Source organism: Peromyscus eremicus, chromosome 7 (genome assembly GCF_949786415.1).
Source record: "Peromyscus eremicus chromosome 7, PerEre_H2_v1, whole genome shotgun sequence".
Classification (NCBI taxonomy): domain Eukaryota; kingdom Metazoa; phylum Chordata; class Mammalia; order Rodentia; family Cricetidae; genus Peromyscus; species Peromyscus eremicus.
In genome coordinates, this window is record NC_081422.1 from 36,758,779 (window position 1) to 36,784,388 (window position 25,610).

General features: G+C 44.0%; 1 protein-coding gene across 2 annotated transcripts in view; it reads right to left on the reverse strand.

Annotated features, from left to right (window-relative positions):
- Tbcel (tubulin folding cofactor E like) overlaps positions 1-25,610 on the reverse strand; it is a 58,686-nt gene that overhangs the window by 20,620 nt on the left and 12,456 nt on the right. Inside the window, exons 2-7 of one of the 2 annotated variants that reach the window (XM_059267674.1) lie at positions 17,563-17,712; positions 14,690-14,829; positions 9,774-9,955; positions 8,039-8,295; positions 4,345-4,471; positions 2,009-2,125 (exon numbers count right to left, since the gene is read on the reverse strand). In XM_059267674.1, the coding sequence (XP_059123657.1) occupies positions 2,009-2,125; positions 4,345-4,471; positions 8,039-8,295; positions 9,774-9,955; positions 14,690-14,829; positions 17,563-17,695 (956 nt within the window). In that variant the 5' untranslated portion in view covers positions 17,696-17,712. Of the gene's footprint in view, positions 1-2,008; positions 2,126-4,344; positions 4,472-8,038; positions 8,296-9,773; positions 9,956-14,689; positions 14,830-17,562; positions 17,713-25,610 lie in introns of those variants that run through there. The other variant, XM_059267675.1, reaches the window with a different exon arrangement.

Genomic DNA, 25,610 nt, shown 5'->3' on the forward strand with positions numbered 1-25,610 from the left:
TCCTTTCTTGCACGTGTTTGCACTTGTGGATGTGGGTGTGGGTGCAAGTGCGGGTGCACATGTGCCTCAGTGTGCATGTGGAGGTCAGAGGTCAGAGGTCAGCCTCACCTGCCACCTTGTCTGAGACAGGCTCTCACTGTTGTTTTCCCACTGTGCATATCAAGCTAGCTGGCCCAAGAGCTTCAGATTCTCTGTCTTGCCCTCCCATTTCCCCAGAGGCTGATGTCTGTCAGCACTATGCATCCGACTTTGACTGTTCCTGCTTTCTTAGCAAGAATTTTCAACCAATGAGCCTTCTCCCTAGCCAGCCTGGCCTTTCCTTTTTTCTTTCTCTTTCTTTTTTTTTTCTTTCTTTCTTTCTTTCTTTCTTTCTTTCTTTCTTTCTTTCTTCCTTTCTTTCTTTTTCTTTCTTCTTTCTTCTTTCTTTCTTTCTTTCTTCCTTTCTTTCTTCTTTCCTTTCTTCTTTCTTTCTTTCTTTCTTTCTTTCTTTCTAATATTTATTCTATATGTGTTGTTTTTCTGCTGGCTTAATGGCTGCACCTGAATCTACTGATGTTTTAACTACCGTCTGCGCCCTGTGGCCCCAGTCAGCACCCTACCACTAAGGTTGAGGCCTGGCGGGATTTCCGGTCCTGCTGGCATGGGTACTGGCTTAGCCATGGCCACCAAATGTAGGTTTTAACTAAGTCTCTATTGTTCTGTTTATCAATAGACTTGGGAGTCAGATGCTGGAGTCAAAACCTGCTAGATCAGAGATGCTGAAAAGCAACCAGCTGACTGGTCTTTCTTTTCAGCAGAAGACCAAGCCAAAAAAAAAAAACAACAACAACAACAACAAAAAAAACTTGCCACTCCTCTGAAAAAACCTCCGAATCTCTAAGTCTTCCTACTCCTTCCTACGTGCCTCTCTATCCATATTCCTGAGTCCTCCATACTCTGTATGATTAATTCTTGTCAACTAGTTGCTAGCTTCGCTCCCTGATCCAAAGTTAATTTTATTAACACAGTCTTGGAGTTTCACAGTGCTATCAAATATCCTGTAACATGTATGTATGAGTATTTTGCTTACATGTATGATTGTGTGCCACATGCATTCCTGGTGCCTTAGGAAGTCAGAGAGGGAGTTGGATTCCATGGAACTGGAATTATGGGTGGCTGTGAGCCACGTGAGTACTGAAAAATGAACCCAGGTCCCTTGCAAGAACAAGTCTAAAGCATCAAGCCATCTCTCCAGCCCCCTGGATTTTCTTAAATAAAGGAGGCATGGCACTTTTCTGGCAAGCAATTCTGTTTGTCAACACCTGGAAACCTGTTTTTAGGGTTACCTTTTCTTTTGTATTTGGGGACATGCCCCTCCATCCTTCCTTTCATCTGTGGAGTATTAAAGGTGCTTTTTCACACTAGCCAGTACCTCCTCTCAAAATTCAGACAACGCTAACTCATCCCCTCAAGAGTCCCCTTTCCAGACCTTTCCTCACTTGCCAAGCCTGCTCATCTGCAGATCTACTAGGCCCAAAGCAAACACACCAGGCAGAAGGAACCAGTTTGAGGGTAGATGAAAACGTGCTCTGAGAAGAGAAATTGACGACACAAAGCATGGCGTGGGAAAACAGGTGTTAGCCAGACACCAGTCCATTGTCTACAGAAGACTAGAGAAAATGTACGATGGCAGTGGTCCTCATCCTTCCTAATACCGTGACCCTTTAATACAGTTAGTTCCTCGTGTTGTGGTGACCCTTAACCATAAAATTATTTCACTGCTACTTAGTAACTGCAGCTTTACTACTGTTATGAATCGTAATGTGAATGTCTGATATGCGATTCCTGTGAAAGGGTCATTTGATCCCCTAAATGGTCACAACCCACAGGCTGAGAGCCACTGCACTATGGAGAGGAAAATAAAATATATCTGCCTTTATGTTTTATTTTTCCTTTAACTCTATTGCCAAAGTCCTCTAGGATGAGACCCTGGCCCAGCGCTCTACGGTGCCTGCTGAGAGCATTTTACCTGAATGGCACTTCCTCCTGTGGGACGTCCACATAGTACCGGATGAAAAACCTCTCAGAATCTTCTCGCTCTCCATCAGTCACAACGCTGCCATTGAGTTTGGAAACAGAGGGCAGTCTATAAGTTAAAGCCAAATAAACACAGTGTAAGGCGCTGGAAACGAAGCAATTGGTCGTCGTTTTTGAAAAGACACGGCTGGCTGGACCTTGTCCCTGTGTGAAGACTGGCACACAGTGAAGTCATCCAAAGGACAAAATAAAGAGCGCGGCATGCTGCATTTTGGATGTGATGGTGATCTTCTGCTTTAAACCTAATACTTCAGAGCACAACTCTAGGTCATACTGGCCAACTCAGGTGGGTAGAATGCAGTCCAGTTATGTATCTGAAGTCTCTAGTAGCTCCACTTTAAAATTGGTTTTTACTCTCTTTTCATGTCTATGTGTCTGTGTCTGTACATGTACTCACATGTGCAGGTGCGTGCAGAGGCCCAAAGAGGGTAACAGACTCCCTAGAGCTGGGGTTACAGGTGGGGGTACACCGCCTGACATGGGTACTAAGAACTGAACTCAAGCCCTTGGAAGAGCAGCAAGTACTCTTCACCACTGAGCCATCTCTCCAGCCATTTTAAAAAGCAAAAAGAGGTAAAACTGTAACAATATATTTTATTTAATCCAATATAGCCAGCATATGAACATTTCCACATGTAATCAATATTTTAAAAAGTAAATCATGAGCTCTTTTATAGTCTCTTACTCATATAAACTAGGGGAAATCCAGTATCTGTTTTATATTTCAAATTAGCCAAGACATTATTTCAAGGGCTCATAGCCACCCAGGCTGGTGGCTGCCATGTTAAATAGCACAAGTTCACAGTGTAGTTCGTAAAACAGGAATATGTAACTCACAAATCATCTTCTGCTTGTGAAAGAACTGTGTGAAGAACTAAAGCCTAAAGCCTACCCACCATGAGACTCGGGCTTTCCCACAAGAACACAGTGAGCCCTCTGACTGTGGTAAGAAGTACCGGCATGGCAGCCTTAGCTGGGCATTAGCTGGGCATTAGCTGGGCAGAAAGATCAATACTGTACTTAAGGAGGCACTCTTCTGAAGAAACCCCAAAGCCTACTGCCCGTCCTTCAAAAGCTCCATGTGGGGCACACACAGAGCAAAGCCAAGCCCTGGGGCTCTTTTCAGTTCAGCCCAAATCTTCTTCTGTGAAAGGTTCACCCAGGCACACACAGTGGTGGGAAGCTGCAGCGGTGTGCAGAGGCAGCATCAGAGACAGGGAAGGCAGGGAGCACAGAGGACAGAAACAGCTGCCTTCTCAAGTCGACCAACGAGTCCTCAAGAAGAAAACAGCCACTGCGGAGAGGGCTCCACTGCCCGGTACAGCTGCACTTTACAAGACCACTATGTTAGAGGAAATAGGGACACCCGCATCAGACGACTCTCCATCAGTGGGTTCTCACCTCACCACCTAAAACGGGCTTTCAAATACTCTAAGCATTTAAAAATAAACAAACAAAGCATACATTTACAAGAGAATGTTCCCCCAGCGGCCTCGGCAGGACAGCCATAAGTCCTGCTCACAATATCACATCTGTTCTTATCTAGGCCTGAGCTCTACAGTATGGTGATAATTTATTTGTGCTGAAATGTGAGTTTATTTGTATGTTAATAAATAAAGTTACCTGGGGGTCAGAGCTAATAGCAAAAAATAATAATAATTAATAGAAGGGGGAAATATGGTGATATTTTATTTGTGCTGAAATGTGATTTTATTTGTATGTTAATAAATAATGTTACCTGGGGGTCAGAGCTAATAGCAAGCCATTTAGCAGAAGTCTGGCAGTGGTAGCATATGCCCTTAATCCTGATCACATGACAGGCAGAATCTCTGTGTGTTCAAGGACACAGCCAGCATGGAGACACACGCCTTTAATCTCAATACCAACGATAGAGACCTGGAGGTCTGTATAGACAGGCAGTGACAAGGAGGTCATGTGGTTGGGTTTACAACCAATGAGAAGGCAGAACAGAAAGTCAATAAAAAGACAGACACACAGGAAGTAGGTCTCTTTCTCAGGGGAAGGACAGCAGTGACAGCGGAGGGGTAAGAAGGCGGTCGTAACTCTTGGCTGCTGTCAATCTCTGGGCTTTTAACTCTGCATTTGGCTGTGTTTTTTATTTAGTAAGACAGTTCAGAATTACATCTACACTACAGAAACTGCACAAGCACCGTCTGCTCAGGAGATGGGACAATCCACAGCACCCCGAAGACTACACCGCCCTTGAAGGCCCCTTCAGAAAGAAGTAGAGGGGGCAGGACCACACACCTGGCCACCACCAGTTTCCTGCGCTCCTCGGTGGTATATGGCTGCAGAAGAGGAATTCCGAGCAATCTCACTTCTTCAAGCTTGGGGAAGGAATTTAGTTTGTCAATGTCTTCCCATGACTGCAAACCTAATTGGGAAAAAAATATTATTTAAGTAAACCCAGGAAAGAGCAAAAGGAAGAAGATAAAGATGGCCAAGCCAAGAAATGCTGAGGTGCAAACAGCCAGTCAGATGCTGGTCCCTTTCCAGGGATACAAGGATATGGTTAAACTCCAAAGTGGCTCCCCCAGGGAAACAGGCTCAGTCCTGCATGTCTAGATTCTCATCTGCTCAAAAACTAAGGTATGAGGATGTGGAGTTCAAGGCCAGCTGGGGCAGGATAGTGAGACGCTGCTCAAAGCAACAAAAACAGCCAACCAACCCACTTGCAGAACCTCTCCTGTCTTTGAGCTCAATGGTGAAGGACAGAGAGCGAGGGCCTGGTCCTCCAACAGCCTCCCATCTCCCATTCCACAACAACGACTTCTAACTGGGTCATCACAGTTGCAGCAAACAGGGTGCATGCTGGGATTTTTCTAAGAAGGGACTTGACCGGCTTCTTTACTTAAATGCAGACTCGTGGACTGCGACTGTCTGAGGTGATGGTGGCATACCAAACTTTCCTCTAACATGTTCTAACATGTGACGAGAGCAGGAGAACCAGAAACTAAAACTTATTACTTCATGCTACCCTCATGCTAATGGCAGGGAAATGGGTCCAAAATCACTGCGAAAACACACCCGACCCCTGAGCACAGTAACCCCAAACCCTGAAGCAAGTCGAGCACTAGTCAGGTGAAGACGCTTAGTTCTGATAGATTAGCACAAACAAGACCTTAGGCTCAATCTACAGCATGGAAAACAACTCAACTACAACCTAACAACCCAACTAACAGCCAACTATCAACTCAGATATCAAACTAACAACCATGCAATTAACAGCTCAACAAAAATCCAACTTACAACCCAACTAATAGCTCACTCTGCTGTTTAGCAGTTTCCTCCAAATTTAAATCTTCTATCTTGAAGGAAAATATTTAAAACAGGATGTTTACAGGGAGGTAAAACAACATGACCATTCTAAGGGGAAGTGAAATACTATAGGAAAACTCCTAAGACTGGAAGTAAACAACTTAAGATTGCTTCAGGAAGTTCCTGAAATTGACCAGATTCACTAGGTCCCTCCGTCCCCAAAAATATAAATAGTAAAGATTGCTGAGAATCCATGGCAGACAAGCCCAAATGCCTAGAAAGAGTAGAGACTAGCCAAACTGCCTCAAATAAACAAAGACCAACAGATCCACTTGGACAAGGACACCCTCCAACTTGTTGAGCTGCCTACAAGTTGTTCAGTGTGCTCCAGGTTTCCAGTTTTTGTGAACTGTCACTCATACTGGGTGGGCTTTGGTGATGCAACTGCGATTGCATCAGTTCTGCTCCTGATGTAATGTAAGTAATCCCTCACCCATACTTCTATAAATAACCTCAATAAAACTCACTTGTTCATCAAGATGCACTTTGATGGTATCTGTACTTCAGTTTTTTTGTCAGTCCCGTATGCTGGGGTGTTTGCTCTCATCTTCCCAAGAATAGAACCTCACAACTCACCCCAATTATAACCCAACTAACAACCTCACTATAACTGAAAGTGCAAAAGTCCCTGAACAGACGCCTTTTCACAGATGACAACAGATGGCAAGTAAGCAGACAGACAGACTCTTTCCTGTTGGGCAGTTAGGGAAGTGCAAACTCAAGACACCTAATAGAAGTCAGAGCATACACCACTGCCAACACCCAATGCTGTCCAGCATGTGGGGCAACACAACTCTCATTCACTGTTAGTGGAAATGGAAAACAGTGCAACTACTTTGAGAGTTCAGGATTTCTTACAAAACTAATTAAAATCTTACTATATGATTCAGCTGTCCCACCCTTATTATTTACCTAAACAAACTGAAAGCTTATGTCTACTTGAAAATCTGCACAGATGGTTAAAGCTTTACTGTTGTTGTTGGTTTTTGCTCTTTTGGGGGCCCACTGCCCAGCTCCCAAATAAATCACACATGGAGGCTTATTCTTAATTATAAATGCCCAGCCTTAGCTTGGCTTGTTTCTCGCCAGCTTTTCTTAAATTTTCCTGTCTATCTTTGGCCATGGAGCTTTTTATCTTTCTCTATTCCTGAATACTTCTCTTTCCTTCTTACTCCATGTCTGTCTGTGTAGCTGGGTGGCTGGCCCCTGAAGTCCTCCTCCTTCTTTTTTCCTTCCTCCCAGATTTCTCCTTCTATTTATTCTCTCTGCCTGCTAGCCCTGCCTATCTTTTTTCCTGCTTTGCTACTGGCCATTCAGCTCTTTATTAGACCAATCAGGTGTTTTAGACAGAGATAGTAATACAGCTTCACAGAGTTAAACAAATGAAACTTAAAAGAATGCAACACATCTTTGCATTATTAAACAAATGTTCCACAGCATAAACAAATGTAACACATCTAAAAATAATATTCTACAACATTTTACTTACAGCTGTTCAAACTTGAAAGTAAAATCAAAGCCCTTTCAGCAGGTGATGGATAAACTATGGTACCCCCTAGAAAATGGAATATCATTTGGGCCGAAAAGAAAAGACCTCTCAAGCCATGAAAAGGCATGAGAGGCTTAAATGTGAATTACTAAGTGAAAGAAACTGATTTTAAAAAGCTCCACATGGTGTGACTCTAAATAAATGACCCTGTGGCAAAGGTGCAGAGACAACAGAGGATCGGAGCATGTCCACATTAGAGGGATAAACAGGTGGACAGGGGGCACAGGGAGAGCACTGAGCTGGTCTGCGCACCCCACCTGGAGGAGCTGTTCTGCTCATTTCTCAAAGCCCATGGGGTACACTCTAAGGGAAGCTACTGACTCTCAGATGCATGACATGTCAGAACCAATTCACTGATGGGCACGTTACAAACATACCAGTTGGGGGTGGAGGTAGAAAGTGGAGGCAGGTTGTACATACATCTGTACTTTCTACTTAAGTGTGCTGTGAACCTAAAACTTGTCTTAAATAAAAATCATTAACACAAATTCATCCTCGTAATGTATAGCAGACAACAGCAATAAGGTGATAATCAAGAGCATATAGATGAGCATTTAAAAAAGGCTGCCAGACTATGACTCCTTACCCTGTATCTAGGTAAAATGATCTAGTTTATAATTCTTTTTTCTGTCTTTTAATAACTATATCATCAATTTCATTTTACTCCTTTATAACATACCCCCCCCTTTTTTGTTTTTCTGTTTTTTGAGACAGGGTTTCTCTGTAGCTTTGTGCCTTTCCTGGAACTCACTCTGTAGCCCAGGCTGGCCTCAAACTCACAGAAATCCGCCTGCCTCTGCCTCCCGAGTGCTGGGATTAAAGGAGTGTGCCACCACCACCCAGTGTATAACATGACCCTTTTTAATGTATAAAATGTAAATTATGAATAGAATTCTATGCTCCTTAGTACTTATTAGAGTACTTATGAAGAAAATTATGTCCTTAATGCAGTGGATCGTAGGTACCTGGAAACCTACCCTTTACAAGTACAGTAATGACTAAAACACATTGTTATTATAGTCCATCATGAACTTGAGCAGTCTGACAGAGAACGAGGGCAAGCCTGTGCCTCACCTGACTTGTGGAGGCTGATGGATCGCAGATTAGGGAACAACCTAGCCAGGGAGTCAGCAGGTTCCTCGATAGCATTCACGTGATTGTTGGCCAGGACCAGGGTATCCAGGGAAGGAAACATTACCCCGAGCTTTCGGATTTCAGTCCAGTCTTGGAGGTTATTGTCTGTGATGTGTAGGAGCTTAAGGGAATGACAGCAGACAGAAGGACAAGACACTGTTTCATAGTCATTAAGGCACAGGAAGAGCTCCTCCAAACTGCAGAGAGAAAGGAAACTGGTTTAGAGCAGTTGACTTTGACCTTCACACACACTGCCATGCACTCAATAACTAAAGATGCATGTGCCAGGAACCCCAGGAGGCTGGGGCAGGAAGAGCATCAGTTCGAGGCTAGCCTGGTTACCCAGTGAAACCCTGTCTTAAAAACGGGAAATAATAAATGCTCACTATATGTGAGACTCTGGCATGTATTACAGACAAAACATAAAGGAGTTTTCCTGAAGCTCAAAGTGGTGTATCGCTGGGAAGGTAATCCAGTGTGAAGCAGCAGAGACTGGCGGGAGCCGCTGCTAGACTGATCCTGCGTGTAACTGAACGCCAAAGTGCAGCACCAACTCTGAGTGTTTTCTGTAGCAACAAAACGGAAGTGGAAGTTTACAAGGCAAGAAAGGATGCCCGGCTATCAAGGAGGAATAGACTTACTCAAGCTAAGAAGCAATAGAAGGAAATTCTAGAAAACAACATGGACAAGTGTTTATAAAAAGAAATAATAACAACCAAGTCCCACCCTGTGTCAGCCCTTGTGCCAGAAATATTAATATAATGGTGTCTACTTCACAGACAAGGAAACTGAGCCCAAAGAGGTTAAGGGCTTGGCAAAGGTCACTTCAAAGGTCACAGGGTTAGCAAGTGACATCTGAGTTTAAAAGTTAATTCAACTGCCACATGTAATGGGACACACAAGTCATTCTAGCACCTAAGGGGTAGAGCCAGGAGAATAAGGAGTTCAAGGCTAGCCTCAGCTACAGAGTGAGTATGAGGCCAGCCTGGGCTTCATGAGACCCTGTCTCAAAGAAACAATTAATTCAATGCCATACTGGAAGCTGTACATCGTGAAGAAAGCTGATTAGCTTAACATTGAGGAACTCAGACACAGTAAGCTGTGTGAGGCCAGATCCTGGGCTTGGATAATTTCTATACTTAGAAAAATCAAAGAAATTCCAGCTTCATGTCTTCTGTCAGAGGTCTCCTCTGCACAGTTATATGCATAAACAGACACAAACAGAAGAGAACAAAACATTCCTGAGCTGCCAACCCAAAGTATAATGTCTTTCTTAAGTCACTGAAAGGAATGTCAGGTCCACTTTACATTAGCCCACAGAAGCACCTGGTCATCTCAACGTTAACACATTTCAGAGACACTACAAGCAAAGGGTTGAAGCACAATTCTTAAATCAGGTAATCAAAGATTAAAATATAGATAGGCTGAGGTGTTCAGGATGACAAGTGCTTCTCAGGAGTATTTTCTAGGGATAGATGCCATTGAATGACTCCTAGCTATGCCCCTGGAAAGGTGAGCAGGTCACCCCACACCCTCACTCCAGTGACTTGGTTTTTCTGACCTTTCTCCATTCAACCTACAGCTTTAGAGTTTCTGAGATGAGAGAGCAGCGGAAATTCTATGCAGAGACACAGATGCCAACATGGCCCCACTACCCGGTGCTCGCTGGGCTTACTCTGGTAACTCCTGAAGTATCGTGTGCACTGTTTCCCATGATGCTTTGCTGTTGTTGAGGACAAGTTTGCGAACCCCCGAGAAGGACCCAGCGCATGTTCTCTCTAAAACCGACAGATTTAGAGGATTGGAACTCAGGTTTAGAAACTCCAACTGAGGAACATTTGACACAATCTTACTGACCTGCGGAGAAAAGAGAGAGATGTGAATCAGGCAGTAATTGGAGCTTTTAAAGAGCAGTGATGTTCATGAGGGCCTGAGTAAGTGGTCCCCAGATGAAGGGCCTTTTACCTCAGGGAGTTCCACTTAGCAAAGGCACCTACAGAGTAGCAGAAGTGAATGCAACAAATTGAGGCAAGCAATTCAGTCTGTTTCCAAGAAAGAGTAGCTTACCTGAGAGTTAGTGGCACAGGGAAGGTTCCCTGTGTGACCATTAGCAAGGCCCTGATTTTGCCCAGTATGATACACTCTTGCATAAGTAAGATAAAAGGATAATTTAGACGGTCCTCTAGGCTACACATTTTTAAAGAGCTAAGATTAAGCCATGCAATTCTCTTTGACTATCTTCTCCCTCTCCTTCAACCACATTAAGTCTGAGTAAGGGCTTCTTCAATCCCAACCCCTGCCCTCCTGTGACGATCTGTTTGTCCAAAACTGACAAGAGAGATATCACCACTTAGGGATGCTTCAGTTTGTTTCCAAAGCAAAAAAAAAAAAAAAAAAAAAAGAAAAGAAAAGAAAAACTAAACTTTAAAATGTATTTATTCAAAAGCCCAAGACATCCAGAATAGATCAACAGATAGACAGACAGACAGACAGACAGATAAATAGATACTGGTGAAGGAGAAAGCATGATCACCAATTTATGGCTTACTTAGCAACTTACACAAAAAAGTGGGACAGGAGATGTGACTGAGTCTAACTATGCGCTATGCACAGTTCTAGCTTTCTTGACACATTAATTCTCTGAACAACCTGCCAGATGTGACTTTCTCATTGCGACAATTAGGAAACTGAAGCTCAGAGACATTAAATAATTTGACTACGGTCCCACAGTACATCACAAGTATAACATGAGGAAAATGAACAGCAACTGAAGAGCAGTTGGCACGGTCAGTAAGGACCAAGTGAAGGAAGCATGGGGTGATGCTCAACACCTAAAAATGGACTAAGCATCACAGGGCCAGGTAGTGTATGAGAATATTCTCTCTCAGTCACTTCTGTGAGTGAATGTTACCAAACCATAATGCAATCCATGGCTAGAATCTGGAATCTAGGCTGTGACTACAACACAGCTCCATAGCTCACACAGGGACCAACAGTGTATACATCCTGTGACCTAAATACCAATGAGAAGAACTTTCACACAGGAGACGATGACCAGCTACCCATCACCTCTTTTAAGGACGGTGTTCTACTTAATAACTTCTAACAGCAGGGCAACTCCAAGTAAATAGAAACAAAATGTAAACCCTTCTTGAACACCCACTCCTCCCTCTATATTTCTATAACAAAGAGCAAAATACTAAAAAAAATGAGCTACTTAAAGGTTCTGAAACAAATTCTGGGGAATCTCAAGGCTAATGGCTGTGTGATCCTCTCTTCACCACCTACTCTGGCCAAGTGTCCCATGAGGACACTGTGTATATTCCCAAATACTACACTGGACACAAGCTAAGCAATCAGCAGGAAATATTTTGTGTTAGAAACAAATACTTTCTTTTAATGTATGAAGATCAAAAAGGCTTCCTGTGTAACCTCACGTGGACGATAAGGAAAATATAGTATTGGTTAGACTGATAAAAATTTACTTATGACAGGAAAATTTCCAAACTGCAAAGGCGACACACTCCACTGAGTTTCTAAGGCGGCTCTTCACGTGGTGTCTTTAGAGTAAATATAAAAAAGACTCCGCTGGCTGGAATGACTTCAGTTTGCTCACGTGTAAAAGAAGGGACGTGAACTTGCATCACCTCTAAGGCCTCTCCAGTACCAGGGTTTCATAGGGGTCCTCTACCCTGGCAACTATAAAGGAGGAAACCAGAGCTGTAAGGAAATGGGGAAGGGATAGACGATAACAATCTGTAATTTATGCCCAAGCTTTTCTCTACCTCACTGGACTGGCTAACTCCTCCCTCCTCTCAAACACTTGATTCAGTTTCTTTTATAAAATGGTTTCAATAAGAAAAAGGGGGAAACAGAGATATGCTGGGAAAGGTTGAACAAAATTCTATCCAGCCAAAAATCTAAGTCAGTAGCTAAAAACTGCAATTGCTTTATATACAGGTGCCCATTTAAGAAAAACGGGCACATTTTTACCTCCCTCCAAACCATTACATTTCTCACCCAATGTGTTTTAGCCTTTCGATATATAGCAGCCAAGAGCTGAAAACAAAAGAAACGGATCATAACTTGTAATGTTAGCGACCACTCAGAAAACTCAAAGAACATTCTACATTACTTTGTACCACACTCTTATGTTAATACAGGCTGAAGTCAACTCTGTTAATGTCTAGGGACAAATGATCTTCTTTATAATCAGACACATGGGTTGTAAGGGGATTGAAATGTGATGTCTTAAAACCAGTAACCTATGAAGCATTTGTTGCCTGGCAAAGAGTTTAATCAAAGCAAAAAAAAAAAAAAAAAAAATCACTATTCTTTTGTTGTCCGTTTCCTCCAGTCCCTTTATGCTCTGATGTATACTCTAAAAGAGTAGGATCAGCTACAGTTGGGAACAGGAGGATTACAAGGAATGGTAAAAACCAGAATAAACTGGAAGGGAAACTTAAAAGCAACAGCACCAACAGGCTACCAAGTACACAGGAGGATGCTCACACCAAGTGCAGATGCACTTTAAGTAAGTATGAGGCCCTGGCTGTACGCAGTGTAGTCTGGAGATAACGCAGACCTTTGCTAAAGCAGAGAAAAAGCCTGGTTGCTAGTGTAAACTCCGCGTGCTGGCCCAACCTACAGACAGCTCCCTCCTGAAGTGCAATTACACATTTATTAAACTGCTCTCACTAGTGAGCAAAAGCTCGGGTACATAGTTAAAGTACAGGTCAAAACCCAGCCTGTGTAACATTTCATATCCCCCAAACAACAAATTTAGAGCATTCAGCAGAGGATGGAGTCAGAGGAGGATCTGTCTGAACCCTCACCTTCAAACCCCCAGGGCAGGAGACCACAAACCTACCCAACTCTGGGGTGTCAGAGCTTCTGCAGCAGGACTGAGGAGGGTCAGCAAGGTGGCTCTTTCTGCACCTGGGCAGTGTGGGCAGAGCACATCCGGTGACTGGGTGTCTCAGAGGACCAAGAAAGTACAAGTTATGATTTGTGAACGTGAGATAAATAGTTTATATAGGTGAATGGACAAATGTATGGATAGAAACTACTTCTCGAGCAGCCCGAGGAATCTATACTTCACTTATAATCAGGTGACATGAACATTCAAGAATTTTGATAAAAATTCTATCACAACAGGAGCTATCACTGAGACACAGACACCAAATTAAATAAAACAGTGGAACAGAAACATAAAAAAGGCTGAACAGTGTTCACGGAATTTTCTTAAACAAGAAAGCTGTTTTAGGATTTATGAAACACTTGATAGCTACAGAGTATTTCAATAGCTAGTTACCAGCGCTATACTGATGAGTGAGAAGTGCTAAAGGACCAGGTGAATTCTGGGAAGTCACAGTAAGAGCCACAACAAGTGGTCTTCCCCAATTCATATACACTGTCAGTCATTCCTTAACATAGGCAACAGACATCTGACGCTCTAGTACACCGGGTGGTGATTTTAAAAAGACAGAAATCACCACTGAAAACAAGCTCACAGTCTCTAGGAAAAATGTGGAGTCAGCAAGTGACCACACCACACTGGAATAAACCCTTCTGCAGCAGCAGCGGGCACAGATGCTCTGGGTAATCGGACCCAGGGATGACAACCCGGACAGTGGCCAGCAGAGGACAGACAAGGAGAGCAGGGGGTTTGGCATGAAGAAAGCGAGGAAGCTCCCATGCCATTTGCTGCAAATGTCAGTGCAGGGCTAAAGACAGACATGAGTTCTGGAAACAGCAGAAAGCTATGTGACGAGGGCCACTCCTCGGGATTCAAACCTTGGTTGCTAAGCAAGGAAAAGCAAGGGAAGGGTGTCATGCAGCAGGGTGCAGCATGACTCCTTTCCTTCAGCAGTCTGTGGTGCGCTGTGCAACGATGGAGAAGCAGGATGCCACGGGCATGGAAACCCCATTAAACAAGCTTCTACAAAGAGTCAGAGCAGTGTGAGCACGATCTGAATGAACCACGTAGGAAGAACTGGTTTTCTCTTATTCTTTGTGGGAGTTTCCATCAGGAAATGTTTTAATCAGCTAGGTAATGATATCTCTAATAACAAGAAGGAATGTTATGACATTGTTAGTGTGTAGTTACAGTTACTCTGAGGTCAAAGGGCATCAGATTTATCAACCTATTGGCACTTGGTTAATATAAGGAAAGTTCTGAAGGATTTGTCACAGATTGCAGTAACAAGAAAATGACTATCATCTTGGCTTCAGTGGAAGCAATTCTAAGTCAATCTGTAGAGATAAATACAGACGTGGAAGCAGAGGATGTGGGACTGAGCACTAGAGAAAACACTGTTAGCAGTCGAAGCCTCCACACACTCATTAACCTTCCAATGCCTGGAATACAGTGTCTCCGTGCTGCCCAGGCTAATAAAAACAGGGTTGCAGCAACGGGCACTAACTGAAAACTCCCCCCAGGTAGCGGGTGACTTGCTGTTTACCTTGACACATACAGAGGGCAAGTGAGTCTCAGGTGAGAACCAGAGTCAGCAGGATGTAAAGGAACGTAGGCAAGAACATGACGGCTATCAACGCCTTTCCCCAAATGCAGCGGTGCACAAGCCTTACCTCGTGCCAGTCTTCCAGTTTGTTGTCAGAAAGATCGAGTTCGGACACGTGAGCGCAGAAGGCAGCAATTTCTCTTTCATCTCCTGCACAGGTAATCCCACAGCTATTCAACACGAGCACACTTGGGAGGTTGAGGCGATCTGAATCATAGGAAACACAAAACACTTGCTCCATTCAGCCTAATTCTTTTTTTTTTTGGTATTCTCTCATATATTAAATCCCGACCAGTTTCCCTCCCTCTCCTTCCCCTAGTCTCCCCCATCTCTCTCCCCCAGATCTACCCCCTCTATCTCCCCTCAGAGAAGAGCAGACCTCCCAGGGATATCAATCAACACAGAATAACATGCTAAACTAAGGCCAAGCACACACCTTCACATCAAGACTGGATGAGGCAACCTAGTAGAAGGAAAAGGGTCCCACAAGAAGGCAAGAGTCAGAAACCACCTCTACTCCTACTGTTAGGAATCCCACAAGAACACCAAGCTACTCAGCCCTAACATATATGTAGAGGATCTAAGTTAGACCCCTACAAGCTTCTTGATCTCTCAGAGCCCCCATGGGTCCCAGTCAGTTGATTCTGTGAGCCATGTTCTCCTGGTGTCCCCGACCACTCTAGTTCCTCCGATCCTTTCTCCCTGTCCTCTGCAGGACTTCCCCAACTCCACCTAATGTTTGGCTGCGGAACTCTGCATCTGTTTCCATAAGTTGCTGGATGAAGTCTCTTTGGTCTCTTTGATGGAAATTCTGCTATAGACTAATTCTTGCCTATGTATGTTTAGCGCCCGGGAATCATCAGGTAACAAAACTAGCTGTATTCGCACATTCCACGAGGGCCTAGAAAATATTATGGGATCTCGGGGCCTGGAATTCTAAAGGGAGAGAGTTAAATATGGACCAGGAGGAACTCAGAAGTGCTGAACTCCCACCAGGAAAAGTCTTCTCAGCTCCACTCCCAGCTGGGCATCTGCCAGCTACCAGAAACACCCACGCTGTCATCTTCTTGCCCACACATCAGACCCAGGTAGCCTGTGTCTTAGATCACCAGTGACTGACCTCAATCTGCAGGTCTCAAGCATTTGCACTCTTCTTTTCTCTTGGATGCTCCTTTCAAAAATTATCTCCAACAGTTCACAGACTCAGTGGAGCGCTACCCCCACCTCAGCATCCACTGAACCTATGAACTGCTGGGGCATGTGAAGGGGACGAACCTACAGACCCAAAACAGCAGGATCTCCATGACACAGGACAACATCAGGATAGCCAAAAGGAGCCCCCGTGAGAGCACACTATTGGTGGTGCAGCAGGAACCAGAGGCCTCGAACCAGACCTATGACTTGTGTCAATGAACATTTGCAAGTAAAGATGAACAGACTAAAGGGTCAACTGTGTGTCTCAATGGGCCACACTACAGCTTCCATAACAAGACTCTGTTTTGTTTTTGTTTGGTTTGTTTTTTGTTTGGTTTTTTAATTCAGTTTTGATTTGGCAGAAAGTAGATGTTGGGGGACAGGGAGATACGTGGGATAGAAATGAATGATGTGAAATCCACAAAGAATCAATAGAAGTTAAAAAAAAAAATGATCTCAAACCACTAACAAGCTATCTGCTAAGCTACCTCTTCAAGTTCGTGCATTCAAAACATCTTCCTTACTTACAGGAAGATAATCAAAATGCTGTTTCTTTCATTCCTGCCTATTGATATTCCCATTTTATATTCATGTGCTAACAAATTTTTCCTACATGAAAATATAGCCTTCTTTTTAAATGAATTCCCAATAGGAGAAAAAGTTTCAGAATTTGAAATATGCAAAAACACGGTCAGTCAAATGCCAAGTCTGGCCACTGCCTGTCCTAACACGCATGTGTCAGCAAAGCCACGCTCCCATCTTCCTGAAAGGGACAAATGACACCTCAACCACTTTTTCTCCCATTTGGAAAAACACAAGGACTCCTGAAGGTCATGATTTATAATTTGAGGCCCCGAATTATATAGTTTTTCTACTAAGTGCTACTTAGTATCAAATTTCTCAGATGCAGAACACAGCCTGGGCAACAAAGTGCCAACTCAGAAGTCTACTTCTCTAAAGCAGGAGACAGTTATATTGAGAAAGGACTGTCAGACTGAGTACTGGAAAAGAGCACTGATTTCCTACGAACTCCCCTAATTACCAAGAACTTCTTCTAAAATCTGTTAAGTACAGCTAAGATCAAAAGGATAGCAAAAAACCACCTTGCACACTTACTTCTTCTAGAATGTCTTCGTCTCCTCTCTAACCATATTCCACGTTCTCTAAGGGCTAGTTAACCTTTGAACCCTCTCTTGATAGTATTCTCTTCTAAATTTCATTCTCAATCACTTGGTTTTCATTTGGCTCAACATAAGCTACATTGTGTTATAGCTTCATAAATGTGAATGTCGTGTAATCTAATCCAAGAACCTGTAAAGATCCTCAAGGGCAATGGCCGGCCCTGTACTATTCTGTACCCTTCAAATTCCCTGAAAGGGTAAGCCCTTGAAGGATTATTCCCCAAGTATCAGTCTTTACCCTCTAAAGACAACTAAAATGTCCCTGGCCAGTCTGGAAGAAAGTAGTTCTATGAGGCTCTTTAAGAAAGCACTGGAGGGGTTGGGGATTTAGCTCAGTGGTAGAGTGCTTGCCTAGCAACTGCAAGGCCCTGGGTTCGGTCCTCAGCTCCAGGAAAAAAGAAAAAAGAAAAAAAAAAAAAAAAGAAAGCACTGGAATCGTAACATACAGTGATGACCATTTGACTCGTAATTCAAAATAAAGGCACTCATTCACAACTAAGGCAATGTTGTAATCTAGCCCAAATAATCACAGACAAATACATGCTCTTTGTTCCACTTCCCTTACCTTTCATGGGAGAGCCCTGAGGAGTGGCTGGGACATGGACTCCCATCCCAGGGCCACGACGGTAAGGGAAGTTTTCAGGACTGTATTTTTCACACAATACTTGCATAAAACTTCTTCCACTAGGCTGGTCCATCTTCTTTTCTGAAAAGTCTACAATAAACCGAGAAGTCATCAAAACTATCTACTTATTCACGTGAGAATGATTTTTGTTTATGAGGCAGGAGGCTGGGCACTGCAGATGTGTACAGCATGCTACTACCCCAGGCCAACTTCTACTGTGGTGAGACTGGAAATGTGCAGAGGACAGCACTGATCTCTCAGCATGGTGTGCACACTATCACTAAAAGGTAGTCCAGCACTCAGAGGAAGGGGTTCTTCCAACTATGGATAACAAGGATGCCTTTGGTTGGTACAGAAGGTTCATGTAGTAATTAGAAAAAGACTGAACAGAAGGTGCAGATTAAACATCAGGCTAAATATGAATAGTTCATACGAATCCTTTAGTACTGTCCCTTGAAATTCATTCTTTCCCCCACATAATTGAACCTTTGTGTATTTATACATGTGGGGTGTGTGTGTGTGTGTGTGTGTGTGTGTGTGTGTGTGTGTGTATGCACGAGTGTGGGGGTGCATACTTGTTTTTAGAAATGTATGACTAAGCTGTGGCTGATGGGATAGAAATCTCTGTGGTAATTTCCAGAAATCTTGAAGACAGCCAGTGCTTTCCACCTGACCTTCCGCTTCCTGTTTCCTCTCTTTGCTGTAAAACAGATGACTTGCTGGAACATGATCCGGGAAATAAACCTGATGGGAGTGAACAAGAGCAAAAGGGACCTGGGTCCCCTAGATCTCTATGGACCTAAGCTCTCAGACTGGCAGGTTCCTTAGGAATTCCAGTGACAGATAATAGTCTACTTTAATATAAATCACTGTCCTTCTCCATTTCCTGGTCGCTTATGATTGGACCTAAGCCTACCTAATAGAGAATGCTATTTCTTCTGGTGCTGAATTTAGGAAACTTCTTCTCTATTTAATCTCATCTAAGGGCCCAGACACTCAGTAAGTCTAGCACTTTCTCTGCACTCACGCACACGTTAAAGGGGATAACAGCAAACACGCTGACCTCTGACAGCCTGGGAAGCCACCACCCTAAGGGACTGGGCTGTGCTCTGGGTTTCACATCAGTCAAAATACAGGCAACCACGATTAGTCTGCATACTACTTTTTAAAATTAAAGTAATCAATAAAAAGGCTTAGAAATGGCACAGTGATGAGAGTGCACAGTGGCCTATGAATAACTTCAAGAAACCTGGGGTTGCCAAAGCAGCTACAGGTAGGAACTGCTGTATACTCCATCAGAGCTGAGCAGAGTGAAGAGAGCTGGCCTTGGAGGAAGAACACAGCTTGCTTGTTTGTATGTTTGTTTTTTAAACTCATCTTGTTACTTGAGCATTTGACCAGTATGATGGGACCAGGACCACAGGGGAAGGAGTTAGGACGACACCACACAGACAGAGGCATGAGATGAGACCTGAGCTAATACACCAGGGAACAGCCAGTGAGCATGGCTAGTTCAAGATGGGATGAGCAAGCAAGGTTTTGGGGAATTCCAGGGGCTAGCAAGGGGAGAGGTGGGCTGTAAGACAGCCCTCGGGTTTCTGGTGCTGACCACTGTAACGAGTGTCTTTAACTAGTCAAGGGGTGGTGAACTGCACTTCCTCCATGGACAGTGTGGGCACTTGGCGACATGACAGGAAGCAGCATAAAGTTGGGTGAGAAATGTTGGCTGAAGATGGAGACTGGGACGTCACCTGAATACAGGACACACTATGAGGAACAAGACAAAGCATTCTGGGGGCAGAAGAAGCCATGAGTGACAGAGAAACGGAGCAGGAACAACCGAAGAGCAGAGAGCACAGCCACAGGCTGGGACCTTGATGAGCAGTGAAGGAAGGTGGGATGAAAGCCCCTCAGACAAGGTAGGAAGCCGGGGTACCTGTCAAGATTTCCTCCCTTAAACTAAAGCCAGAGAGATGGCTCCATGCTGAGCAGCATTTGATGCTCTCCCAGAGGACCTGGTTCGGTTCTGAGCACCAAGGCAGCTCAAAACTAACCATCTATAACCCCAGTTCTTGGGGATCCAGCACCCTCTTCTGGCCTCCTCAGGCACCAGGAACATGTGGGACACACACATATGTAAGCCAACACTCATGCACACACAAAAAAATAAAAATTAATAAATCCTTAAAAACAATTAGAGCTTTGAATGCAGTTACACATTAGCTAGGGAGGCGAAGGACTGGAAGACACCAGCAGGAGTAAGCATTAAAGAGCTTCTCAGCGAGTTCTTAGATACCAACCAGACAATGCTTCAAACTGCTCACAGTAAGTGCTGACATTTACTTCACTGTAGCAACACGGCTTTACTTGTGCTTATGCTTATATAGTTAAATAAGCCAAACTCTGGGTCTTTTTCTTAGGCTGTTATACTAGCTCTATCATTAATTATACAGAGAGCAGAACTGTAGAATTCTGTATCCTCCAGTACTGATTCACAGCCCCAAGTGCAGCATGCTGTGGGTGGCAAGGGCTTGATAACTGTTGCTGAGTGTGGAAATCATTCATCTCCAGGGTGCAGAGTAGAAGAAGCAGAGGCTCTGGGAAGAGGGCAGATTGAGCCCGCTCAGTTTTCATCACTTAATAGCTTTGTGACCCAACACACAAGATCTGTACCTCCTGCAGTAGCAAACGTGCCAGCCAGCATTTCATTTTTCTGTAAAAGTAAGCACATCCATCCAATTCCTATGCAAATTTGATTGTTGGTCCTTAATAAATGGTAAAATTATATGTATACCAAAGAACTGCTTGAAGATAAATTTTTATTATTATCAAGGAATGTTTGATTTATATAGTTTATCTATGTAAAAATTTCTGGGATGGAAGGAGTCGTAAGTGGACAAAGTTTGAAAAAGCCATGATCTGTAGAGTACTTGGACCCTAGGGTCACTGGAGAGCTCCAGATGTGCCATGTGCATTACAAGGCTGTAGTACAGCTCCAAACTCCAAACACGCTGTTCATCCTGCATGGGCATCATGGTGAGGTGGAAAACCAGGACACAGGAAAGTTTATGCTTCCCACAGACTAGGGACACATAAACTAGTTCCTAACCTCTCTCTCCTCCTCCCCCATGGATGATCTCAACATCCCCAGGTTTGCAGCAAGAATTCAAAAGAGAAACAGGACACAGAAGCAGCCACTAAGGGGCATGTCTTGTGGAATCAGTGCAGATGCCTAGAACACAGATGTTCACTGAACACGTCTACATGGAACACATGTTTTCTCTGTATAATTTGCCAGAGGAAGATTGTGGAGTCCATTTCACGAGTGTATCACAGGTCACCTTGGAAACACCTTAAACACAGGGCTGTTCTCTGTTTAACTCCCGTATCTGTAAGCTTCCTGACGGCACCTGTTCTCGTGCTATTACTATATGACCATTTATTTCATTGATCTACAGAGTGGTAAGTGTCTGCAGAGCTACTGTGGGCTTCAGGAACCCTCCGAGTGGAAGGTTCTTTGTTCGTGTGAAGTCACCACCGTCAACAGCAGACAGCACAGACCAGATGCTCTCTCGGCCACTAGTAAATGGCACCACAGCTCTTAGCAACGCCTGTCTCCAGCAGGACAGCAGTGGGATTTTTAGAAATGGTTACCAAAAACATCAGAGAAATTACACTGTCATCCTCCATAAATTGGCAGTTCCAAAGGCCAAAGTATGTGGGGAAGGCAAACTGTTGCTGTGGCGATCAAGGTCTCTATGTTCAGGCAGGATCTCTGATCTGAAGGCTAATGAGGCATGTACACCTACGTAGTTCAAGGGCAGCTAACTGGACACAGTTCACTGAAATGTAGCCCGCACAAGCAACGCAAAAGTGAACACTTATTCAAGTGAAGGTGTGGGCCAGGAGATAAGCAGTGTGGGAACTTCACAGTTTCCCTCCCCTTGAGTCTTCAAGCCTGAGCAGAGCTCTTCCAGAGCCAGACCTGGTGGTGCCTGCCTATAATCCTCAATACTTGAGAGGCAGAGGCGGGAGAATCCTAGGTCCAAAGCAGCCTGGACTACAAGTGATTTCTAGGCCACCCTGTACCACAAAGTGAGGCTCTGCCTCAAAATAAAAATGAATAATAAAAAGGCCAGGAGTACAGTTTGGGGGTAGTGTCCTTGCTTGGCATATACAAAGCCCCAGGTCCAGTCCCCAAATATTCAGGATGTAAAAATATGTGGTGTTCTCTCTGAGATTACAAAGGGCCCCTGGGCCCCTTTACTGGTCACTTCCCAGCACAGTTCACTGAAGAGCCCCCCAGCAATGCAGGCTGCCCATATGGACATATGGCTGTCCAACTGGAACCTCAAGAGGCCCAAATGGATTGGTAACACAAAATCTCCTCAGCTCTGTTATACTTTCGGAGGAATGGTAGGTGGGAAAGGAAGGCTGAAAACCAAGAAGACTGAAAAATGAGGAAATGTAGAATGGACAGATCTTTAACTGCAGCCTTTTAAAAGGTTTGGGGGTTGCGGGTAATCTATGGCTTTCTGGAAATAACAGGAGTCAAGTTACACCCGTCTACCTCTGCAGTTGGCAGAGTTCAAATGCATTTCAAACTGTTCTGAATCGGTGCTTGAAACCGGTGAGCCAGCGCGCCAGGAATCTTGGGTGATGCTGCTGGGTTCCATTACAGGTGGTGGAATATGTGAAAATCTCAAATCCTTTGTGCCTCCAGATCCCGATCCAATATCCTGTAAAGCACCTGGAGCCAGTGACAACAAGCAGGGGAAGGGAAATGGAGCACAGAGCACGTCTGCCAGGGGGCTGCCTATCAGAGCAGAACATCCTGTCCCACACGGACACTATCAAACAACCTGGACTTGGCGTTCCCACCCAAAAAGGGTGAGATTAAAGTAAGTGTGAAACTCAACACAACGGAGAGCAGAAAATGGGTTAAAGCTGACCTCGGATGCGAAGGTCAGTCAAGATCTACCCTTTGATGGGAAGCAGTGTCAATGCTGTCCATAGAAACAATGCAGAACAGTGTGCTTCATAAACATAAACACTACAGCCCTGCTCACAACTTCCCTGAGATAGAAATACAACTTCAGAGTTCCAAAATGTAAAATCTTAACCTGAGGAAAATACAATTACTGGCTTGTATACACACAACTACCTCTGGAAGGAAACAGAGCAATGAGCTAGAAGCAGTACAGCAACTGAGGCTGAGAGAAGGAAGGCCTGAAGAGGGAGGGCAGAGAGGAGCCTGGCCACTGCCGACTGTGAGGCAGCTGACTCAGCAGACCCAGGCAGGCGCCATCCTCCAGAGCAGGTGTTTTCATGTAACGTATACAGTATGACCTCATGATCTGTCAACTTTTTATTATTTATTTATTTAATCTCCTCCGGATTTACAGTTTCTATGAAAAAAGAAGTCCGAGCTGGCTTTTGTGACATGTGGAATGTATAGTATTCTAATACCTTTAAAGGAATGAAGAGGAAGAAACAAGAACTAGAATGGATGATCAAGCGGAAGCAAGCAGCATACATACACACAGAGGCTCATATATATACATATATATGAGAAGTAGACGAATCCTGGGCCATCTAGTGCGAGGGCCAGTTGGAGAAAAATATTCCAAGTACAAGAGACAAAGGAACACGAACAGGCAGGGAGACCTGAAACATTACCAATACTGTTAGAATACAGGGATAGTGGGGGTGGAAGGCACAGATGACTGCCCAGGAAGATGTTCAGACTATGCTGTCCTTGCTCGAGCCAGAGGTTACCCTGTGGAGATGCAAGAAAGATAACTTTTCATAGAGCACTGTGGACCCAGTGCAAAGATGGAGTTCCTGATCTTCAGCAGGAGAAACAGAAGTCAAAGAGATGGGATCTTACGAGCCTTACAGGGCAGAGCAATTTGTTCATGTCAGGGAAAGTGCCAACAATTTCAGCATAGACAAGGGCGTTGAAACCATGCCACGGGGAATTCAGGAAATAAAGAGTCAGCAGAGACAAAGAATATGAGCCTGATCTTTGAGGGGCTTGGATGGATGTGGAAGAGATGAACAGTTGAAGAAAACACAGAAGTCAATAATTGTTTACTCTTAAGGTCAAAAAGAGAAACGCACTGGCTAAGTAGGAGTGTCTGGGAAGGTTAGCAGGTCAGCCATAAGTGACAGAACAAAGCCCAAAGAAGGCACACGCCTGGGTCACTTTCCACAACCCCCCAGGATACCAGCTTTCCTCATTTTTCCCATTTACTTTCTTAGTCTATTTGACTTTCACTAAGTGTGGATTCCTCTCTTAACCTCATCATAAAAAAGCTTTCTGTTTTTGACACTAAATCTCGTTAGATTCCTCAACATTGTGCTCTAGGAAGCTGCAGGTCTTTACTTGCTTCATTTTCTGAACAAGTGTTCCTGGCCCACAGCACAAGGGCATCACCACTGAAAGGTGGCGCACGCCTTTAATCCCAGCACTCGGGAGGCAGAGCCAGGCGGATCTCTGTGAGTTCGAGGCCAGCCTGGGCTACCAAGTGAGTTCCAGGAAAAGGCGCAAAGCTACACAGAGAAACCCTGTCTCGAAAAACCAAAAAAAAAAAAAAAAAAAGAAACACAATCACTTTAGGACAATGTATCGATATGTTATGTACTTCCGTCCAGAAAAGACTTTAAGAATCTAAAGATGAGAGTCTGGTAATCACCTTACTGATTTTAAAAACTACATTATCTGATCCGAATGTTCTAAAACTTCTGTTTGAAAGTAAGCAAACAGTAAGGTCAGAACCACAGGACCTGTAACTCCCGCCCTGGGGCATTTCTTCCGTTAGCTGAGCTAGACTTGGCAATGAGTGCAGCCAAACGCGTTTCCTCTCTGAGGCAGACACAGCCACAGCCACACCAGAAGACAGAAGTCAGTGACAGATTCAGCAATCTGGCTGAGCCTGGAAATGCACCTTATGGTTGGTCCTCCCAGACCATGGTTTCCAGGCTAGAGAGATGTGTATTTTCTACTCAAAGATTAAGTGGCTTTTAGACATATAACTTTAGAATCTGCCTTGAAGTTTCCTAAAAAACTTTCTGTGTCCATATGTACATAGCTACAAAATCCCTGTTAAGGGTTTTAATCCCCTTAATGAGGTATTACAATGAAAGTCACAAATACTAGCCATGCCTTCCAAATGGACACCTCAGGACACAGTCCAAAGCAGCAAACAGGCTGAGTCTTCTCTATGACACTCCCATTTTAGTCTGTACTGAAGTGATGTACCCCTCAGCTCTGTCACCTCTGGGCATCATGTAAGATATCTACCCAGATGCCCTCTTGGGTTGAAAGGTAAAGAAAACGTAAAGAAGTAAAAGTAAAGAAAATACTAACAAAAGTTTAGAACTACCATGCAGAGACATGGTTAGGCAACTTGCTAACTTTACTCTTCACATTCTAGACGCAAGACAAGTCTAGCTGATACTCCATCATCCCCACACGCCATATCACCATGAGCTCATACCCGTCAATCACCTTATTTGCAAAGCCTCTTTGTCAACTGCATTCCACATAACACCTTAGCGTAATGTGTACCACATCATACTTTCTTGAATATATATATAGCAATGAAAACATCAGCAGATGAAATATGAATTCCTCAAATTCTTCATCCCTAGACCACAGGTCTAGCACCACCACAGGTCTCACAAGCAACATGAACTTTAGACCCACTTGACAAAAATTTCTGTCCTTGAATTAGTGACATCAGAGATGCTAAACCTGTGACTTTAATGTTACCAGGGGAGCTCTGTATTCTCTACTGAGGGCCACACAGAACGTAAGACACACTCAATGTTGGCAAGGTTTTCTCAGCTACAGGTACATATCGGCAAACACAGTTGATAAGTACGCTTGCTGTCTAGTGTATTCAAGCACAGTACCCAAAATGCCTGACCTAAGTGTACTGCCCCAGGGGGAGGAAACATAACAAAGTACCTCTTCATGCAAA